Genomic DNA, 19,316 nt, shown 5'->3' with positions numbered 1-19,316 from the left:
CTTAGACACTTCTGTCTAACTTTATACCAACTACTAATTGGCTTAGTATGAAACAGCATTGTACACCAAAATTGTGGCATAATTTTGGAGTAAAATTTAGTGTTTTAGACAACACCCTATTCTCACAAAGCCATGCCTCTTCACTGTAAGCTACACCCCCTTGTGTGCACTCATATTAGTAGATGTGGGCCTATGTGTGATGCCGTATGGTGCTTCCTATGATGTCGTATTACAGAGTTATTCCCTACCAGAGGCAATGCTTCTCTGGTAAAATAGCTTTGGAATACAGAATCTACTAGAGCATCCATGATTATTTCTTGTCAGACTCATATGGAATCTGTCAGAAAAACCCTGTGTATGCCTCAATCTGAAATCAATGCTAAGGCCCCATTATCGGTGAAGCAAGCGCCTTACATCTGTCTGATTAACACTACTTGCATAGCTACTGCTTTGCGATTACTGCCGTGCTATACTATCAGCGTGGGGTTGTCACAACTGTATATGGGTGCCGTATTACAGCATGCTACAGCTCAGGTGTGATTTCCAAAGTGTATGTCCTTGAGAGCAACTTCTTTTTTTAGTGCTTTTAAAAGGTTTTCCTGTTGCCTGGAAATAATATAGAAATGCTCCTAACCATTTTTGAGATATGCATTTGTTTTCAGTGGATGGGGTCACTGTTTTCTACATTCAGAGGTTGGAAACCCATAGACACCTAACTCCTGCTGTCAGCTAAGAACTACACTAGATACAATCGTTTTCGGTCTAGGCAATGCTCTGTGAGCTAAACAGCCTGGCCAGCCTGGAGAACCATACACAGCAAGTCCTCTTCTCAGCCAAGAAGTGGCTACAGCTCCCTCTGGTCTGGCCAATTTTCAGCATTAAAATTAAAATATTAAAAATGGTGAGGAATTGAAGCGCCAGGAATATTAGAAAGTTGTAGAACCTACAATGTACATAGTGATTAAAGGGCTATTCCTATCACATATCCTGACTTCTGGGACCCCCCTTCCCCCCAGAGATCCTAGGATTGATAGGGCCACAGGGCTGCATCCCCATTTTAATATTGTTAAGCACAGTGGCACTCCCAGACACCCATTGTACAGGTAATTTCAGCACAGCACTACGCAAGGGAGCACTGATATGCAGGGTAAACTTTAAAGGGGACATGACAAAAAAAAACTAACGCTTTACCCTCAGTCCAGCAGTCAGACCTCAACTGATCAGAGGTGATGGCATTTTAGTATCCTGAACCCTAACTTGACAACATGCTTAAAGAGGCAGTGCAAGGATGCCCCTCAACTTGGCCAGACCTATAAAGGAAAGATTACTTACCTGCTTCCTGGCGCTGGCTCCGTGCTCCTTCTACTCCAGGCCTGCGATGCCCCGCTGGGCTTCTGGGTTGACATTTCTACAGCCCATCACTAGTCATGGCGGAGACTGGATCCCCTTGCATCATGTGACCATCTGTCACAACGTAAGAGGAGCTGATTTCCGGTGTGGCCAGTGATTGGCTGCGGTGATGTTAAACCAGATGTTGACACTGAAGGAGCCCAGCAGAGTATCACAATCACAGGCCTGGAGGGGAAGGAGCGGGGAGCCAGCGCCGGGAAGCAGGTAAGTAATCTTTCCTTTACAGGTCTGGGCAAGTTGGGGGGGTCTTTCACAACCCCTTCAAATAAAAAAAATATATATATTATATTATATATATATATCCCCTGTACTATTAGTCTCGAATATGCCACTCCCTGCTTTATCAATCTTTATTTAATAAATGTTGTCAAATGGCAAAATGTCAAGTGAATACCACAAGCTATCATCCAGCGGTTATACAAAATAGTCCACTTCATACAAACATTATAGCGGTCTAGAGAGAACATCGTGTGGTTTATTTGCTTTGAATACAAATACACGTCACATAAAGAGATGTAGCTCAGCTCTGACCTAAATGAACAATGTGTCCTCTCTGATCAATATCGGCTCCAGAGTTCCTCACTTTATTATTGAATGTGCCAACGTGCGGTTGTTTTCCAATGTAATTCCTGCAATGCATCTAAAGAGCAAACGAGATGAAAGAACATTTCTGAAGGCTTATGTTAACAAATGTGTTTAGCAATTTATGATGTGCATGTTCTTCAGATACCATAATAACAATGTTGTTTTATAGATAATCCAGCATGGGAGAAGACAGACTGAGGTTAATCTTGAGTAAAATATCATAACTAAAATGTTATACGCCAATCTAACAAAGCAGAAAAGCTGTATTATGTTCTTTTTATGTTAAACAGAAGGAACAGTTACTGGAAATAATATGTTTTTATAAAAAATAGAAAATACCAGAAAGACAATGATGACAACAGAAAGACATTTCTTATATCTTGTGATTTTCTTCATTTATGGAATGCAAAAAGTAAAGAATAAATGCAACACAAGACTAAATCTGAAAGAAGATGGCAATCTTTATACACTGCTCAAAAAAATAAAGGGAACACAAAAATAACACATCCTAGATCTGAGTTAATTAAATATTCTTCTGAAATACTTTGTTCTTTACATAGTTGAATGTGCTGACAACAAAATCACACAAAAATAAAAAAATGGAAATCAAATTTTTCAACCCATGGAGGTCTGGATTTGGAGTCACACTCAAAATTAAAGTGGAAAAACACACTACAGGCTGATCCAACTTTGATGTAATGTCCTTAAAACAAGTCAAAATGAGGCTCAGTAGTGTGTGTGGCCTCCACGTCCCTGTATGACCTCCCTACAACGCCTGTGCATGCTCCTGATGAGGTGGCGGACGGTCTCCTGAGGGATCTCCTCCCAGACCTGGACTAAAGCATCTGCCAACTCCTGGACAGTCTGTGGTGCAACGTGACGTTGGTGAATAGAGCGAGACATGATGTCCCAGATGTGCTTTATTGGATTCAGGTCTGGGGAACGGGCGGGCCAGTCCATAGCATCAATGCCTTCGTCTTGCAGGTACTGCTGACACACTCCAGCCACATGAGGTCTAGCATTGTCTTGCATTAGGAGGAACCCAGGGCCAACCGCACCAGCATATGGTCTCACAAGGGGTCTGAGGATCTCATCTCGGTACCTAATGGCAGTTAGGCTACCTCTGGCGAGCACATGGAGGGCTGTGCGGCCCTCCAAAGAAATGCCACCCCACACCATTACTGACCCAATGCCAAACCGGTCATGCTGGAGGATGTTGCAGGCAGCAGAACGTTCTCCACGGCGTCTCCAGACTCTGTCACGTCTGTCACATGTGCTCAGTGTGAACCTGCTTTCATCTGTGAAGAGCACAGGGCGCCAGTGGCGAATTTGCCAATCTTGGTGTTCTCTGGCAAATGCCAAACGTCCTGCACGGTGTTGGGGTGTAAGCACAACCCCCACCTGTGGACATCAGGCCCTCATATCACCCTCATGGAGTCTGTTTCTGACCGTTTGAGCAGACACATGCACATTTGTGGCCTGCTGGAGGTCATTTTGCAGGGCTCTGGCAGTGCTCCTCCTGTTCCTCCTTGCACAAAGGCGGAGGTAGCGGTCCTGCTGCTGGGTTGTTGCCCTCCTACGGCCTCCTCCACGTCTCCTGATGTACTGGCCTGTCTCCTGGTAGCGCCTCCATGCTCTGGACACTACGCTGACAGGCACAGCAAACCTTCTTGCCATAGCTCGCATCGATGTGCCATCCTGGATAAGCTGCACTACCTAAGCCACTTGTGTGGGTTGTAGACTCCGTCTCATGCTACCACTAGAGTGAAAGCACCGCCAGCATTCAAAAGTGAACAAAACATCAGCCAGAAAGCATAGGAACTGAGAAGTGGTCTGTGATCACCACCTGCAGAACCACTCCTTTATTGGGGGTGTCTTGCTAATTGCCTATAATTTCCACCTGTTGTCTTTCCCATTTGCACAACAGCATGTGAAATTGATTGTCACTCAGTGTTGCTTCCTAAGTGGACAGTTTGATTTCACAGAAGTGTGATTGACTTGGAGTTACATTGTGTTGTTTAACCACCTCAGCCCCCAGTGCTTAAACACCCTTAAAGACCAGGCCACTTTTTACACTTTTGACCTACACTACTTTCACCGTTTATTGCTCGGTCATGCAACTTACCACCCAAATGAATTTTACCTCCTTTTCTTCTCACTAATAGAGCTTTCATTTGGTGGTATTTCATTGCTGCTGACATTTTTACTTTTTTTGTTATTAATCGAAATTTAACGATTTTTTTGAAAAAAAATGACATTTTTCACTTTCAGTTGTAAAATTTTGCAAAAAAAACGAGATCCATATATAAATTTTGCTCTAAATTTATTGTTCTACATGTCTTTGATAAAAAAAAAATGTTTGGGTAAAAAAAAAATGGTTTGGGTAAAAGTTATAGCGTTTACAAACTATGGTACAAAAATGTGAATTTCCGCTTTTTGAAGCAGCTCTGACTTTCTGAGCACCTGTCATGTTTCCTGAGGTTCTACAATGCCCAGACAGTACAAACACCCCACAAATGACCCCATTTCGGAAAGTACACACCCTAAGGTATTCGCTGATGGGCATAGTGAGTTCATAGAACTTTTTATTTTTTGTCACAAGTTAGCGGAAAATGATGATTTTTTTTTTTTTTCTTACAAAGTCTCATATTCCACTAACTTGTGACAAAAAAATAAAAAGTTCTATGAACTCACTATGCCCATCACGAAATACCTTGGGGTCTCTTCTTTCCAAAATGGGGTCACTTGTGGGGTAGTTATACTGCCCTGGCATTCTAGGGGCCCAAATGTGTGGTAAGGAGTTTGAAATCAAATTCTGTAAAAAATGACCAGTGAAATCCGAAAGGTGCTCTTTGGAATATGGGCCCCTTTGCCCACCTAGGCTGCCAAAAAGTGTCACACATCTGGTATCTCTGTATTCAGGAGAAGTTGAGGAATGTGTTTTGGGGTGTCTTTTTACATATACCCATGCTGGGTGAGATAAATATCTTGGTCAAATGCCAACTTTGTATAAAAAAATGGGAAAAGTTGTCTTTTGCCAAGATATTTCTCTCACCCAGCATGAGTATATGTAAAATGACACCCCAAAACACATTCCCCAACTTCTCCTGAGTACGGAGATACCAGATGTGTGACACTTTTATGCAGCCTAGGTGGGCAAAGGGGCCCATATTCCAAAGAGCACCTTTCGGATTTTACTGGTCATTTTTTACAGAATTTGATTTCAAACTCCTTACCACACATTTGGGCCCCTAGAATGCCAGGGCAGTATAACTACCCCACAAGTGACCCCATTTTGGAAAGAAGACACCCCACGGTATTCGCTGATGGGCATAGTGAGTTCATGGAAGTTTTTATTTTTTGTCACAAGTTAGTGGAATATGAGACTTTGTATGAAAAAAAAAATCAAAAAAAAAAAATCATCATTTTCCACTAACTTGTGACAAAAAATAAAAAATTCTAGGAACTCGCCATGCCCCTCACGGAATACCTTGGGGTGTCTTCTTTCCAAAATGGGGTCACTTGTGGGGTAGTTATACTGCCCTGGCATTTTCCAGGGGCCCTAATGTGTGGTAAGTAGGTAAATGACCTGTGAAATCCTAAAGGTGCTCTTTGGAATGTGGGCCCCTTTGCCCACCTAGGCTGCAAAAAAGTGTCACACATCTGGTATCTCCGTATTCAGGAGACGTTGGGGAATGTGTTTTGGGGTGTCTTTTTACATATACCCATGCTGGGTGAAAGAAATATCTCGGCAAAAGACAACTTTTCCCATTTTTCTATACAAAGTTGGCATTTGACCAAGATATTTATCTCACCCAGCATGGGTATATGTAAAATGACACCCCAAAACACATTCCCCAACTTCTCCTGAGTACGGCGATACCACATGTGTGGCACTTTTTTGCAGCCTAGATGCACAAAGGGGCCCACATTCATTTTATGAGGGCATTTTTAGACATTTGGATCCCAGACTTCTTCTCACGCTTTAGGACCCCTAGAATGCCAGGGCAGTATAAATACCCCACATGTGACCCCATTTTGGAAAGAAGACACCCCAAGGTATTCAATGAGGGGCATGGCGAGTTCATAGAATTTTTATTTTTTTTGGCACAAGTTAGCGGAAATTGATTTATTTATTTTTTTCTCACAAAGTCTCCCTTTCCGCTAACTTGGGACAAAAATTTCAATCTTTCATGGACTCAATATGCCCCTCAGCAAATACCTTGGGGTGTCTTCTTTCCGAAATGGGGTCACATGTGGGGTATTTATACTGCCCTGGCATTCTAGGGGCCCTAAAGCGTGAGAAGAAGTCTGGAATCTAAATGTCTAAAAAATTTTACGCATTTGGATTCCGTGAGGGGTATGGGGAGTTCATGTGAGATTTTATTTTTTGACACAAGTTAGTGGAATATGAGACTTTGTAAGAAAAAAAATAATAATTTCCGCTAACTTGGGCCAAAAAAATGTCTGAATGGAGCCTTACAGGGGGGTGATCAATGACAGGGGGGTGATCAGGGAGTCTATATGGGGTGATCACCCCCCTGTCATTGATCACCCCCCTGTAAGGCTCCATTCAGATGTCCGTATGTGTTTTGCGGATCCGATCCATGTATCCGTGGATCCGTAAAAATCATACGGACATCTGAATGCAGCATGACAGGGGGGGGGGTGATCAATGACAGGGGGGTGATCAGGGAGTCTATATGGGGTGATCACCCCCCCTGGAAGGCTCCAGGGAGACGCATGTATGTGTTTTGCGGATCCGATCCATCTATCAGTGGATCCGTAAAAATCATGCGGACGTCTGAATGGAGCTTTACAGGGGGTTGATCAATGACAGGGGTGTAATCAATGACAGGGGGGTGATCAGGGAGTCTATATGGGGTGATAACCACAGTCATTGATCACGCCCCTGTAAGGCTTCATTCAGACGCCCGTATGCGTTTTGCGGATCCGATCCATCTATCAGTGGATCCGTAAAAATCATGCGGACATCTGAATGGAGCTTTACAGGGGGTTGATCAATGACAGGGGTGTAATCAATGACAGGGGGGTGATCAGGGAGTCTATATGGGGTGATCACCACAGTCATTGATCACGCCCCTGTAAGGCTTCATTCAGACGTCCGTATGCGTTTTGCGGATCCGATCCATCTATCAGTGGATCCGTAAAAATCATGCGGACATCTGAATGGAGCTTTACAGGGGGTTGATCAATGACAGGGGGGTAATCAATGACAGGGGGGTGATCAGGGAGTCTATATGGGGTGATAACCACAGTCATTGATCACGCCCCTGTAAGGCTTCATTCAGACGTCCGTATGCGTTTTGCGGATCCGATCCATCTATCAGTGGATCCGTAAAAATCATGCGGACATCTGAATGGATCTTACAGGGGGTTGATCAATGACAGGGGTGTAATCAATGACAGGGGGGTGATCAGGGAGTCTATATGGGGTGATCAGGGAGTCTATATGGGGTGATCACCACAGTCATTGATCACGCCCCTGTAAGGCTTCATTCAGACGTCCGTATGCGTTTTGCGGATCTGATCCATCTATCAGTGGATCCGTAAAAATCATGCGGACATCTGAATGGAGCTTTACAGGGGGTTGATCAATGACAGGGGGGTAATCAATGACAGGGGGGTGATCAGGGAGTCTATATGGGGTGATCACCACAGTCATTGATCACGCCCCTATAAGGCTTCATTCAGATGTCCGTATGCGTTTTGCGGATCCGATCCATCTATCAGTGGATCCGTAAAAATCATGCGGACATCTGAATGGAGCTTTACAGGGGGTTGATCAATGACAGGGGTGTAATCAATGACAGGGGGGTGATCAGGGAGTCTATATGGGGTGATCACCACAGTCATTGATCACGCCCCTGTAAGGCTTCATTCAGACGTCCGTATGCGTTTTGCGGATCCGATCCATCTATCAGTGGATCCGTAAAAATCATGCGGACATCTGAATGGAGCTTTACAGGGGGTTGATCAATGACAGGGGGGTAATCAATGACAGGGGGGTGATCAGGGAGTCTATATGGGGTGATCAGGGGTGATCAAGGGTGAATAAGGGGTTAATAAGTGACGGGGGGGGGTGTAGTGTAGTGGTGCTTGGTGCAACATATTTACTGAGCTACCTGTGTCCTCTGGTGGTCGATCCAAACAAAGGGGACCACCAGAGGACCAGGTAGCAGGTATATTAGACGCTGTTATCAAAACAGCGTCTAATATACCTGTTAGGGGTTAAAAAAAACACATCTCCAGCCTGCCAGCGAACGATCGCCGCTGGCAGGCTGGAGATCAACTCTCTTACCTTCCGTTCCTGTGAGCGCGCGCGCCTGTGTGCGCGCGTTCACAGGAAATCTCGCGTCTCGCGAGAGGACGCGCCGGCGCGTCCACCCAGAAGAGCAGGGCCGCCGCAAAGACGCAATCCTGCGTACGGCGGTCCTGAGGAGGTTAAGTGTTCCCTTTATTTTTTTGAGCAGTGTATGTGCATGCTATAATTCAAGGAGATTGAGTCCCACTGATACTGACAACATACACTCACCTAAAGAATTATTAGGAACACCTGTTCTATTTCTCATTAATGCAATTATCTAGTCAACCAATCACATGGCAGTTGCTTCAATGCTTTCAGGGGTGTGGTCCTGGTCAAGACAATCTCCTGAACTCCAAACTGAATGTCAGAATGGGAAAGAAAGGTGATTTAAGCAATTTTGAGCGTGGCATGGTTGTTGGTGCCAGACGGGCCGGTCTGAATATTTCACAATCTGCTCAGTTACTGGGATTTTTTAACGCACAACCATTTCTAGGGTTTACAAAGAATGGTGTGAAAAGGGAAAAACATCCAGTATGCGGCAGTCCTGTGGGCGAAAATGCCTCGTGGATGCTAGAGGTCAGAGGAGAATAGGCCGACTGATTCAAGCTGATAGAAGAGCAACGTTGACTGAAATAACCACTCGTTACAACCGAGGTATGCAGCAAAGCATTTGTGAAGCCACAACACGCACAACCTTGAGGCGGATGGGCTACAACAGCAGAAGACCCCACCGGGTACCACTCATCTCCACTACAAATAGGAAAAAGAGGCTACAATTTGCACGAGCTCACCAAAATTGGACTGTTGAAGACTGGAAAAATGTTGCCTGGTCTGATGAGTCTCGATTTCTGTTGAGACATTCAAATGGTAGAGTCTGAATTTGGCGTAAACAGAATGAGAACATGTATCCATCCTCTGATGGCTACTTCCAGCAGGATAATGAACCATGTCATAAAGCTCAAATCATTTCAAATTGGTTTCTTGAACATGACAATGAGTTTGCTGTACTAAAATGGCCCCCACAGTCACCAGATCTCAACCCAGTAGAGCATCTTTGGGATGTGGTGGAACGGGAGCTTCGTGCCCTGGATGTGCATCCCTCAAATCTCCATCAACTGCAAGATGCTATCCTATCAATATGGGCCAACATTTCTAAAGAATGCTATCAGCACCTGGTTGAATCAATGCCACGTAGAATTAAGGCAGTTCTGAAGGCAAAAGGGGGTCCAACACCGTATTAGTATGGTGTTCCTAATAATTCTTTAGGTGAGTGTACATTTTAAATGGTTTAAAAACCACTTATTCTAAATTAGGGGTGCATAAACATTTTTGGGGGGCCAAAGGCCACAAATTCTCAGTCTGTAGTAACTGAAATGGCTACAATATAAATCGCGAGATAATGTAAATTATTATATTTTGAGCCAAGTGCAAATGTTCCATCCATCCATCTCTCCCTCCTATACTGTTGATAGGTTTTCAAGCAGGTACAGTGTCTTGCGAAAGTATTCACCCCCTTGGTGTTTTCCTGTTTTGTTGCATTACAAACTGGAATAAAAACGGATTTTAATTTAGATTTGATTTAATGGACCTGACAAAATTTTGCATATGTATTCCCTCCCTTTGCTATAAAACTCCAAAATAATGTCAGGTCCAAGCAACTAACAAAAATCACATATTTAGCTAAATAAGGTCCCCTTGTGTGCAATATGAGTGTCACATGATCTATCACATGACGTGAGCATGAATACACCTGTTCTGGGGCCCCTGAGTCTGTAACACTACGAAGCAAGCAACATGAAGTCCAAGGAGCTCTCCGAAGAGGTCAGAGACAAAGTTTTGAGAAGTATAGATCAGGATTGGATTATAAAAAATATCCCACACTTTGAACATCCCACGGAACACCATTATAACAAAATGGAAAGAATATGGCACAGCTACAAACCTGACGAGAGAAGGTCACCCACCATAACTCGCAGGTCGGGCAAGGCAGGGCATTAATCAAAGATTCAACAAAGACACCAACAATAACACTGTAACTGCTCCAAAGATCCACAGAGGACATGGAAGCATTTGTCCATAGGACTAATATAAGCACGTACACTTTATGAAAGAGTAACCAGAAAAAAAGACACTGCTTAACTGGTCACTGACCTTTCACAAAACTATCATAAGAAACTCTGTAATATATCTAATCTGTCTAGTTCTCATATTATCACCTGTTTAAACCCTCTCCCGTTTAATTGCATTTTACTTTGAAAAATGTCTTAAACCCATCCAGGACGGGATCAGCTTCACAGAGGGATCATATTACACATGTCAATGCAAGTCCATGGAATGGGGAGTTAAAGTTAGGGCTCATGCACACGACCAATGTATTTTGTAGTCTGCAAAAAATACAGATGACGCCCGTGTGCATTCCGCATTTTGCAGAACGGAACACCTTGACCATAATAGAACAGTCCTATCTGTTATGCAGACAATAATAATGACTTCCAATTTTTTATTTTTTTTGCGGAACCATTGAAATGAATGCTTCTGCATACGATCCACACAAAAAAACGGAATGGACACGGAAAGAAAATACATTTGTGTGAATGAGCCCTTATTCTTGATTCCCTGCTTTACCCAACTGCCTACTGATGATTGCTAGTTCTCTTCTAAGGAGAAAGTTAAGGAAAAGGCTGCCAATCAGCAGATGGGCAGGGATGGCAGGAGATCATAAATAAAGCCTCATTCACACGTCAGTGTTCCATGGACGTGTGCTGTACGTGTTCTTCGCGGACAGCACACGTCCCCATTGATCTTAATGTGTGTATTCAGACATCAGTGTTAAAGCATGGTCCGTGGTTCTGTGTTTTTAGCACAGCTGCATGCTCTATTTTGTCCGTGTTCACAGATCCATCACACCCATTATAGTCTATATGTCCGTGAAAGCCACGGATGCCAAAAACACAGAACGGGTGCAGATCTTTCCATTATACCTTATCTCTATGTAGGCTTCATATCTGGTTTTGGCTCACAATAGCTGATGGAAATAACTGACCAAATAACTGACATGTGGGCTTAGCCTAAAATTATATCGCTTGTTGAGTCTAGATATTTCCACAAGGTCAGGACATGAAGCCTAGAGTTCAGAAATGAGCATGTGGTCTGCTTGGTTTCAGCCCACTACTATTCTCCCTGCGTTCTGTCATAACCAAACACACTTCCCTATTTACACCCAGAATAGCCAAGCATATGACAGGGGACTGTATAAAGCAGAGTTCCCACATTAATAGCTTAACCCCTTAATGACCGCCGATACGTTATTTTTACAGCAGTTATTAACTGGGTTTGTTCTGCCTTTTTACGGTGGCCTAGAATAAGCGTTGCATTGGTATCCCACGTAGTGAAGAGCAGGATCTCAGCTCTCATATGACAGCTGGGCTCCTGCTCTAACTGATGGGATCGGCAGAATCACTGATTTGGGCCGTTTAATCCCTTAGATGCTGCAGTAAATAGCGACCATGGCATCTAAGTGTTTTAATGAGAGCGGTCCCCCCCTCTCTCAGGCATTGTCATTCTCGAGAATGAGTTGCAGGGTGCCGACGTCTGTACACAGCAGGGGGGGCATAATTACAGCCAGTGCATGCCAAAGGCGCAGCCTGAGAGTGCCTGTCAGTATGCTACTGACAGTAGAATAAACTGTACTACATAAATAGTGAATTATAGAAGCGATCAAAGGGTTGCATTTCCCAGTTCTCTTGTGGGACCAATAAGTGGTTAAAAAAAAAATCCCATTAAAAAATACTAATTTTCCAGTGGAAAAATGCTTTTCAATAAAATAAAAAATAAAATAAAAATTCCCTCCACATATTTGGTATTGCTACATCTGTAATGATCCCCGCTATACAATTATCACGTCATTTTGAATTCAACAACTTGAAAAAGTACAGCTTCCATAGCCAAAGTAGAGAAAAGTTTCTTTATTCCAGCGACTTTGTAAAAATAACAGGACAAATTGTTACGCGTTTCGGACCAGTTTAGTGGGGGTCCTTCTTCATGACAATATGAAATAAAGACACTTTTCTCTACTTTGGCTATTGAAGATGGACTTTTTCAAGTTGTTGAATTCGTGATTGCCAGCACTTTCCAGTGGCTGTGTCCTTGCTCATTGCAAAGGAACACAGGTGAGAGCTGCAGACAGACCTGTTTTTGCAATTATCACATAATTTATACTGCACGAGAAACGCAGTGAAAACTTTTTAAAAAATATGATAGAATTATTTTATTTTGTGTATTAGCCACCATAAAAAGAAGAATGTACTTTCCATTGGACTACAGGCATGACATATTGTTTTGGCTGCAGCTGTGACATTCCATAAAGGGGCGAACTGGCCATAGACCCTACAGGGAAACTTCTCAGTGGGGCAATGCCCAGGGGGCCACAGAGCCCTCCTCATGGCCGCCAGCCTAGTAAATGACAATCTGACGCTCCTAGACCTGAGACCGTCAAGCACCTAGGTACCAGGCTGGCAACTGCAGGTGCCCTTTTGACTCCGGAGTTCAATTGTATTGTCATCCTGAGGCAACTGGAGTAGGAGGACAGAACATGGTGCTGGCCACCATAGTAGGGCATCTTCCGGGGAGGTATTTTGTGCTACTGTGGCATTATTTTCTGGTGCACTGTGGAATTTGGTTTTGATGGTGCAGTATATTGTGCTGCACTGTGGTATTTGTAGAAGGGGATGTCTCTAACCTCCACTCGAACTACAAGTGGCGTGGTGGGAGAGAGAGAGAAAGGGGCGCACAATAGGATAGTACGTTCGAATAAATTAAATTATTGAAAATAAAGAGCAAGGCTCACCTTATTGAGTTGTGCTAAGGATAGGCACAACTCTATTGTAGATATGAATAGAGTAAAATCCAATTCCACAGGGCTGCAGCCGCAGGTAATATCTCTCCTGGAAAGGGGGTCCAATCCTCCAGAGAGTGCTTGTCGAGAAGAGAAGATGCTGCAATGGCGCAAATCCACTGGTGGAAACGGACATGAAACTTCGATCTGGATATTCCTTTTTTTATTTAAAGAAAGTGCATAGCCATGTAAACAACGCGTTTCGGGGACTAATAGTTCCCCTTCATCAGGTTCCACTTCAAGTGGATTTGCGCCATTGCAGCATCTTTTCTTCTCGCACTGTGGTATTTGGCTCTGCTGGGGAGGTACCAGGCTCCCAGCAGTTTGGAACAGTAACAGAACTTGGACATAACCTTTAATGCAGTCTTTATAAAAACCTTAATATCAAATATATTCAGACTGTTTTCTCTCAATGGTTTCTACTTCTAGACAGCTTCTATCCAGTCTAAAATGAAGAGCATGCCAAACATATTGGCAGTACCCCATACTCATACTGTAGCACTAAGACGCTTCTGAGCATTAAAAACTTTTCGGAAAGAAATCTAAGGAGGATTTTGCCAAAGTGGACATTTTATTAAATCCAGTCAAGGTGATCCTAGGGGGCGTGGCTTCGGCATGGCGGCGTGAGGTCGTGTATGAAGAGAGCTCCGTGACCAGATTCAGGAGAACACGCAAAGACTGCTCCCCTACTCGCCTTTCCTGGCCATGACTAAAGGGAGACGATCGAGGAATCAGCCTGCGGTCCCCCCTGAGCAATCCATCGGCCGCTTCCTCCGTTCCAGCCAGCAGGGAGGTTGTGACTCCCCCACAATGGCCGCCGCTCCTCCGTCACTGCGCCCAGCAGCACCGCCGTTTTCACCAGCGCCGGCACTGGAGACCGCCCGGCCGCAAGATCGACACCTGGGGGTTGAGAGCACTTACCAAGCGGTCTCTGCAGTGAGTAGCCAGGTCGCCAGCCTGACTTCTTCATGGCGCCACGCTGCATCCTCCCAGCCAGACCCTGCAATTACCGCTAACCAGGCCGGTTCTGGGCCTATTGAATCGGAGGGCCTGCGTCCCGCTGCAGCTTCTCCCTATGAGGTAAACAGACACCCTGCCGAATCTAGGCAGCCTATGGACAGGGCCCCTGCCCACTTGGTGTCCCCTGTCACTACTTCCAAGGAGAGCCCTGTGGTAGATAAGACGCCTCCCTTGATGGCAGCTATTCCCACTCCAGGCCACACTCCAGGCCGCATGAGCCCGGTCCCAGCTACCCAGTCCCTTAGCCAAAACGTGCCGGCCATCTTCTCCACGCAGTTACAGCAACCAGAGGAGCCACTGGGGTCCCCTTTACCCCCACCCTCCATTGATCGCACGCTGGCAGAACTCTGGGAAATGATTAGGGCCCTACCCACTAAATCCGACCTGGAGGCTCAGTTGGCCCGTATTGAAAACAAACAAGCTCAAGCCCTGCAAGCTGTCCGGGATGACGTCCATCATCTGGATGACCGTTTATCCTCGCTAGAGCACCGCTATGCGGTTACCGCTTCCGTGGTTCATTCCCACTCAGAGTCACTATCTGCACATACTCTTCAAATGCAAGATTTCTCTCTACACCTCGACGACGTGGAAAATAGAGGCCGCCGGAATAATCTTAAGCTTCGCAACATCCCGGAGTCTGTTCCTAATGACCAATTACATTCCGTCGTGGTCAGCATCTTTAATTCAGTCTTGAACAATTCTCCTCAGACCAAAATTGAACTGGACAGAGTCCATAGGACTGCAGGACCCAGAAACCGTGATGTAGACAGACCGCGTGACGTCATATGCCGGGTCCATTTTTATACAGTCAAAGAAAGTATCCTGCGCAAGGCCTGGGAAAAGAAGGAGATTTACTTTGAGGATATACCAATCTCCATTCTGCCTGATGTATCCCGTCTGACCTTATCGATGAGAAGAATGGTCAGGCCCCTGTTGGAAGCAATCAAGGACGCAGGAGCATCCTATCGTTGGGGTCATCCATTCCATATTATTGTCAGATACCCTAACGGCCAATCCATACAGGTCCGTTCTCTGGCTGACCTCCCGGAACTGTTCAGGTTCCTTGATGTCCGCCCCTTCACGGTTCCTGACTGGACACTACCTCCGTCCCTGCAAGGTCTGTATCAGGAACTGGACTTTCCGCAAAGAACACCCTCCACATCCCCGAGACGGTCATCTCCTGGCCGTTCCAACTCCCTCCGCGGCCGCCTCTCCGGACCACAATATCAGCCTCCACGACGCCTTCCTCCACCTTTTCGCTGATCCGCCGGGGTATCCTCAACTGATGTGACTGTCTGTCTGCATTATTAAGAGTGGCCCAGTGGAGCTCTTCTTGGCGTCACTTCATTTTTCATGGACTTATGTGGTCTTGTGATAATCTCTGCACCTTCTCCTCTGTGTTTTCGTCCTATCCTTGGGATGACTCCTGTCCCTTTTTCTTATGGGCCTCTGCTCTTATCACTAACTTTCTCTACTCCACCCAGCTAAAGTACCTTACCCTCAGGGGAAGGAGTCTTTGTTACGCTATTCTGTCCTGGTTTACTTCTCTGGTCACGGATAGCTCTCCGTGTGATATGTGGTCTTTTTCCTTTGAAGACGCCAGCTGTTCCTCTCCCCCCATTAGGGCACTGTGAGTTCTTGCCTCTGTGAATTCTAACAGACAGGTTACTCACAGTTATTTCTACCTTGTTAGGTTTTTGCCCCTCGGCTGAGGGTTAGATTTCCTCCTTCTTTCCGTCCCGGTGTTCCTACCCCCCTCCCTCTCCTCTCCCTTATCCCTGCTGTCAGCATTCCTTACTTTTACTGAGAAACTCTGATTGTCGCTAGTCTCTGTCTCGCAGTACTGCACCATGTCTGATGTTTTGTTGGTCTCCCTTAATGTACAGGGGTTGAACTTGCCTGAGAAGAGATCGTCCCTTCTGCGTCTCCTCTGGAAGAAACGCGCGCATGTGGCGTTCATCCAGGAAACTCACTTTCGTTCGTCTTCCACTCCGAAGCTCTCGGACAGGCGCTTCCCACATGTCTACCATAGTTCTGATCCTGACACCAAGACGAAAGGTGTTTCCATTCTCATCTCCAATGATATCTCATGGGATCCGATTGACTCTCGCACTGATGGAGCAGGCAGGTACCTTTTCGTAAAGGGTAATTTAGCGGGTTCTAAGGTTACATTAGCATCTGTTTATGCCCCCAACAATGGTCAGGTGGGATTTTTGTCTAGAACCCTCAGGGCCTTGGAGGATTTCACGGAGGGTCTGCTAATTCTCGATGGTGATTTTAACATTGTCCTGAATCCTCGCTTGGACTCCTCCAAGGGCCAGGTTTCCCTCCCTCTCTCCGCCATCTCCAGACTTAAGGAAATCTTATTTTCCCACCAACTTGCTGATACCTGGCGTATCCTTCATTCAACATCACGGGACTACACATTCTTTTCACATCCCCACAATTCCTACTCCAGACTGGACTATTTCTTCCTGAACCATGCTAGACTAGACCTCCTCTCTAAAGCAGAGATTGACCCTATTACATTCTCGGACCACGCCCTGGTCTCCATTTCCCTTTCCCTCCCAGCACACCAATCCAGAGCCTGGCATTGGCAGTTAAATGATTCGCTTCTCCAGGATCTCCAGGTCACTTCGGAAGTCCAGAGAGACCTGACTGAGTATTTCGCGACTAATATAACTCCCGAGAGCGACCCTCTTACCATATGGGAGGCCCATAAATGTTATATCAGAGGCACCTTTATTAAACTAGGGTCTTGTTTGAAGAAGGAAAGGGCAGCAAAGATATCTACTCTCCTAGCGCGAATACACGCGATTGAACAGCAGCACAAGGAGACACTGGACTTGCAGCTGGGAGCGGAACTTACCCAGCTGAGGGACCAGATTCGCTCTTTGTGCCTTTCAAAAGCCAAAGCGACCTTGATTAAGTGCCGTAGACATTTCTATGAACACGGTAACAAACCAGGCAGAACCCTAGCACGTGCGTTACAAAAGACAAGGCTGCGATCCTTTGTCCCCCAGGTATCTCTCCCCTCCGGTAGAAAGACCTCTCTCCCGAAGGAAATAGCAGAAGCATTTAGATCCTACTACCATACCCTGTACAACCTTGACGACTCTCATCAATCCGTTAGCCCTGAATCCAGACCCTCTGTGAGAACGTATCTTGAATCAGCGGGTTTGCCATCTATGCCTCCAGAAGCGGTTTCTGACTTGGAGACACCCATATCACTGTCTGAGTTACAGGCAGCTATTAAGGACTCTCAGACAGGAAAGGCCCCGGGTCCAGATGGACTTACGCTTTCCTACTATAAACAGTTTAAGGACATTTTGCCTGTCCATTTTATAGCTGCCTTTAACTCATTAGATGGGGCCCGCACGCTTCCAAATGACACCCTTAGGGCACATATCACAGTAGTCCCCAAGGAAGGGAAGGACCCCTTAAGTTGCCAGAGCTACCGTCCCATTTCCCTGATCAATGTGGATCTAAAATTGTTTTCCAAAATACTGGCCACTCGCCTGTTACCTCATTTACAGAAATTAATCCACTTAGACCAAACAGGTTTTTTACCTCTAAGAGAAGCCCGCGACAGTACCACGAGAGCAATTAACATGATCTACCGTGCCGTTACTTCCAAGACTCCAACTTTATTCCTATCTACCGACGCCGAGAAGGCGTTCGATAGGGTCAATTGGGAATTTATGTTCGAGACCCTACGCTGTGTGGGTATGGGGGACAAAAGGATGGCTCGAATTACTAACCTCTACTCCAACCCCTCGGCGGTGGTCAAGGTGAATGGTCAGTTTTCCATGCCCCTGTCCATCCGTAATGGTACGAGACAGGGCTGCCCCCTATCCCCTCTAATATTCGTGATTTGTCTAGAGCCGCTTCTGTGTCACATAAGGGGGAACCCCGATATTTCAGGGCTACGGATTCATGAGACTTCGCACAAGGTTGCAGCTTATGCTGATGATCTTTTGTTCTTTCTTACCAACCCCAGAGTTACCCTTCCAAACCTTCTTCAGGAGCTTAAAATATATGCTCACTTCTCGAACTTTAAAATTAATTATCAAAAATCGGAGGCCCTAAACATAACCCTTCCCCCCTCCTTGGTTCAATCTATTTCAGAGAACTTTCCATTTAAATGGGCTCGTTCATCCTTGAAATACCTGGGGATTCTACTGACCCCCACACTTGCGGAGCTCTACCAGGTCAACTATCCACCCCTTCTTCGAACCATAAAAGCAGACTTGGACAGGTGGCATATTGGTACGTTCTCTTGGTTTGGAAGGATCTCTATTTTTAAAATGAATATCCTGCCAAAGATTCTATTTTTCTTCCAAACCCTACCGATTCACATCCCCAGACTCTTCTTCCACTCTCTCCTGAAAATGCTGACCCATTTTATATGGGCAGGCAAACCGTCCAGAATAGCCAGGTCAATACTTTTTCGTCCTAAGCTGGAGGGTGGTCTTGGGCTCCCTGATTTCCTTTCCTATCATAGGGCATCGCATCTTCTTAGGATAGTTGATTGGTGCCGACACCAGGCATATAAACAATGGGTCTCAGTTGAGCAGTCCTTCCTGTCTGCTCCATTGTCAGCCATTCCTTGGTTGTCCACCCAGGTCCCATTGGAGGCTCGCTTACACCCAACAATTGGCCCTTCCCTGAAAGCCTTAGCCAGCATTCAGAATCGCCCAGGTATTTCTCCATCCCCCTCTCCCATGTTCCCTATTTTCGGGAACCCTCAATTTCCCCCAGGGTTAGAGCGAGGTCCTTTCAAAGAGTTAATGAACTGCAACAAATTTAGAGCCCACCATTTGATTACCTCGGATCAATGGCTCACACCACAACAGATCTCGGAGTCTGTGGGTCTGCCTACCCTCAACCCCTGGCAATCTAGACAACTCACTCACTTTCTGTCTACACTTCCTCCTGCATCTACATACATTCGTGCTAAGACAGATTTTGAGGCCCTCTGTGAACAGTCTGGAGTGACTAGACGTACCCTTTCCCGCACATATAGTCTGCTAACATCCCCCCCGGACCAACCTCCCCCTAATTTTATCTCCCAATGGG

General features: G+C 45.5%; 1 protein-coding gene across 1 annotated transcript in view; it reads right to left on the bottom strand.

The window, feature by feature from the left end:
- The window catches only part of CFAP54 (cilia and flagella associated protein 54), a 405,582-nt gene that overhangs the window by 160,109 nt on the left and 226,157 nt on the right, over positions 1-19,316 (bottom strand). Inside the window, exon 40 of the mRNA XM_040408225.1 lies at positions 1,942-2,050. Coding sequence (XP_040264159.1) covers positions 1,942-2,050 — 109 coding nt within the window. The remainder of the gene's footprint in view (positions 1-1,941; positions 2,051-19,316) is intronic.

This window comes from Bufo bufo, chromosome 1 (genome assembly GCF_905171765.1).
Source record: "Bufo bufo chromosome 1, aBufBuf1.1, whole genome shotgun sequence".
Taxonomy (NCBI): domain Eukaryota; kingdom Metazoa; phylum Chordata; class Amphibia; order Anura; family Bufonidae; genus Bufo; species Bufo bufo.
This window is presented reverse-complemented; position numbering and strand designations above follow the sequence as displayed.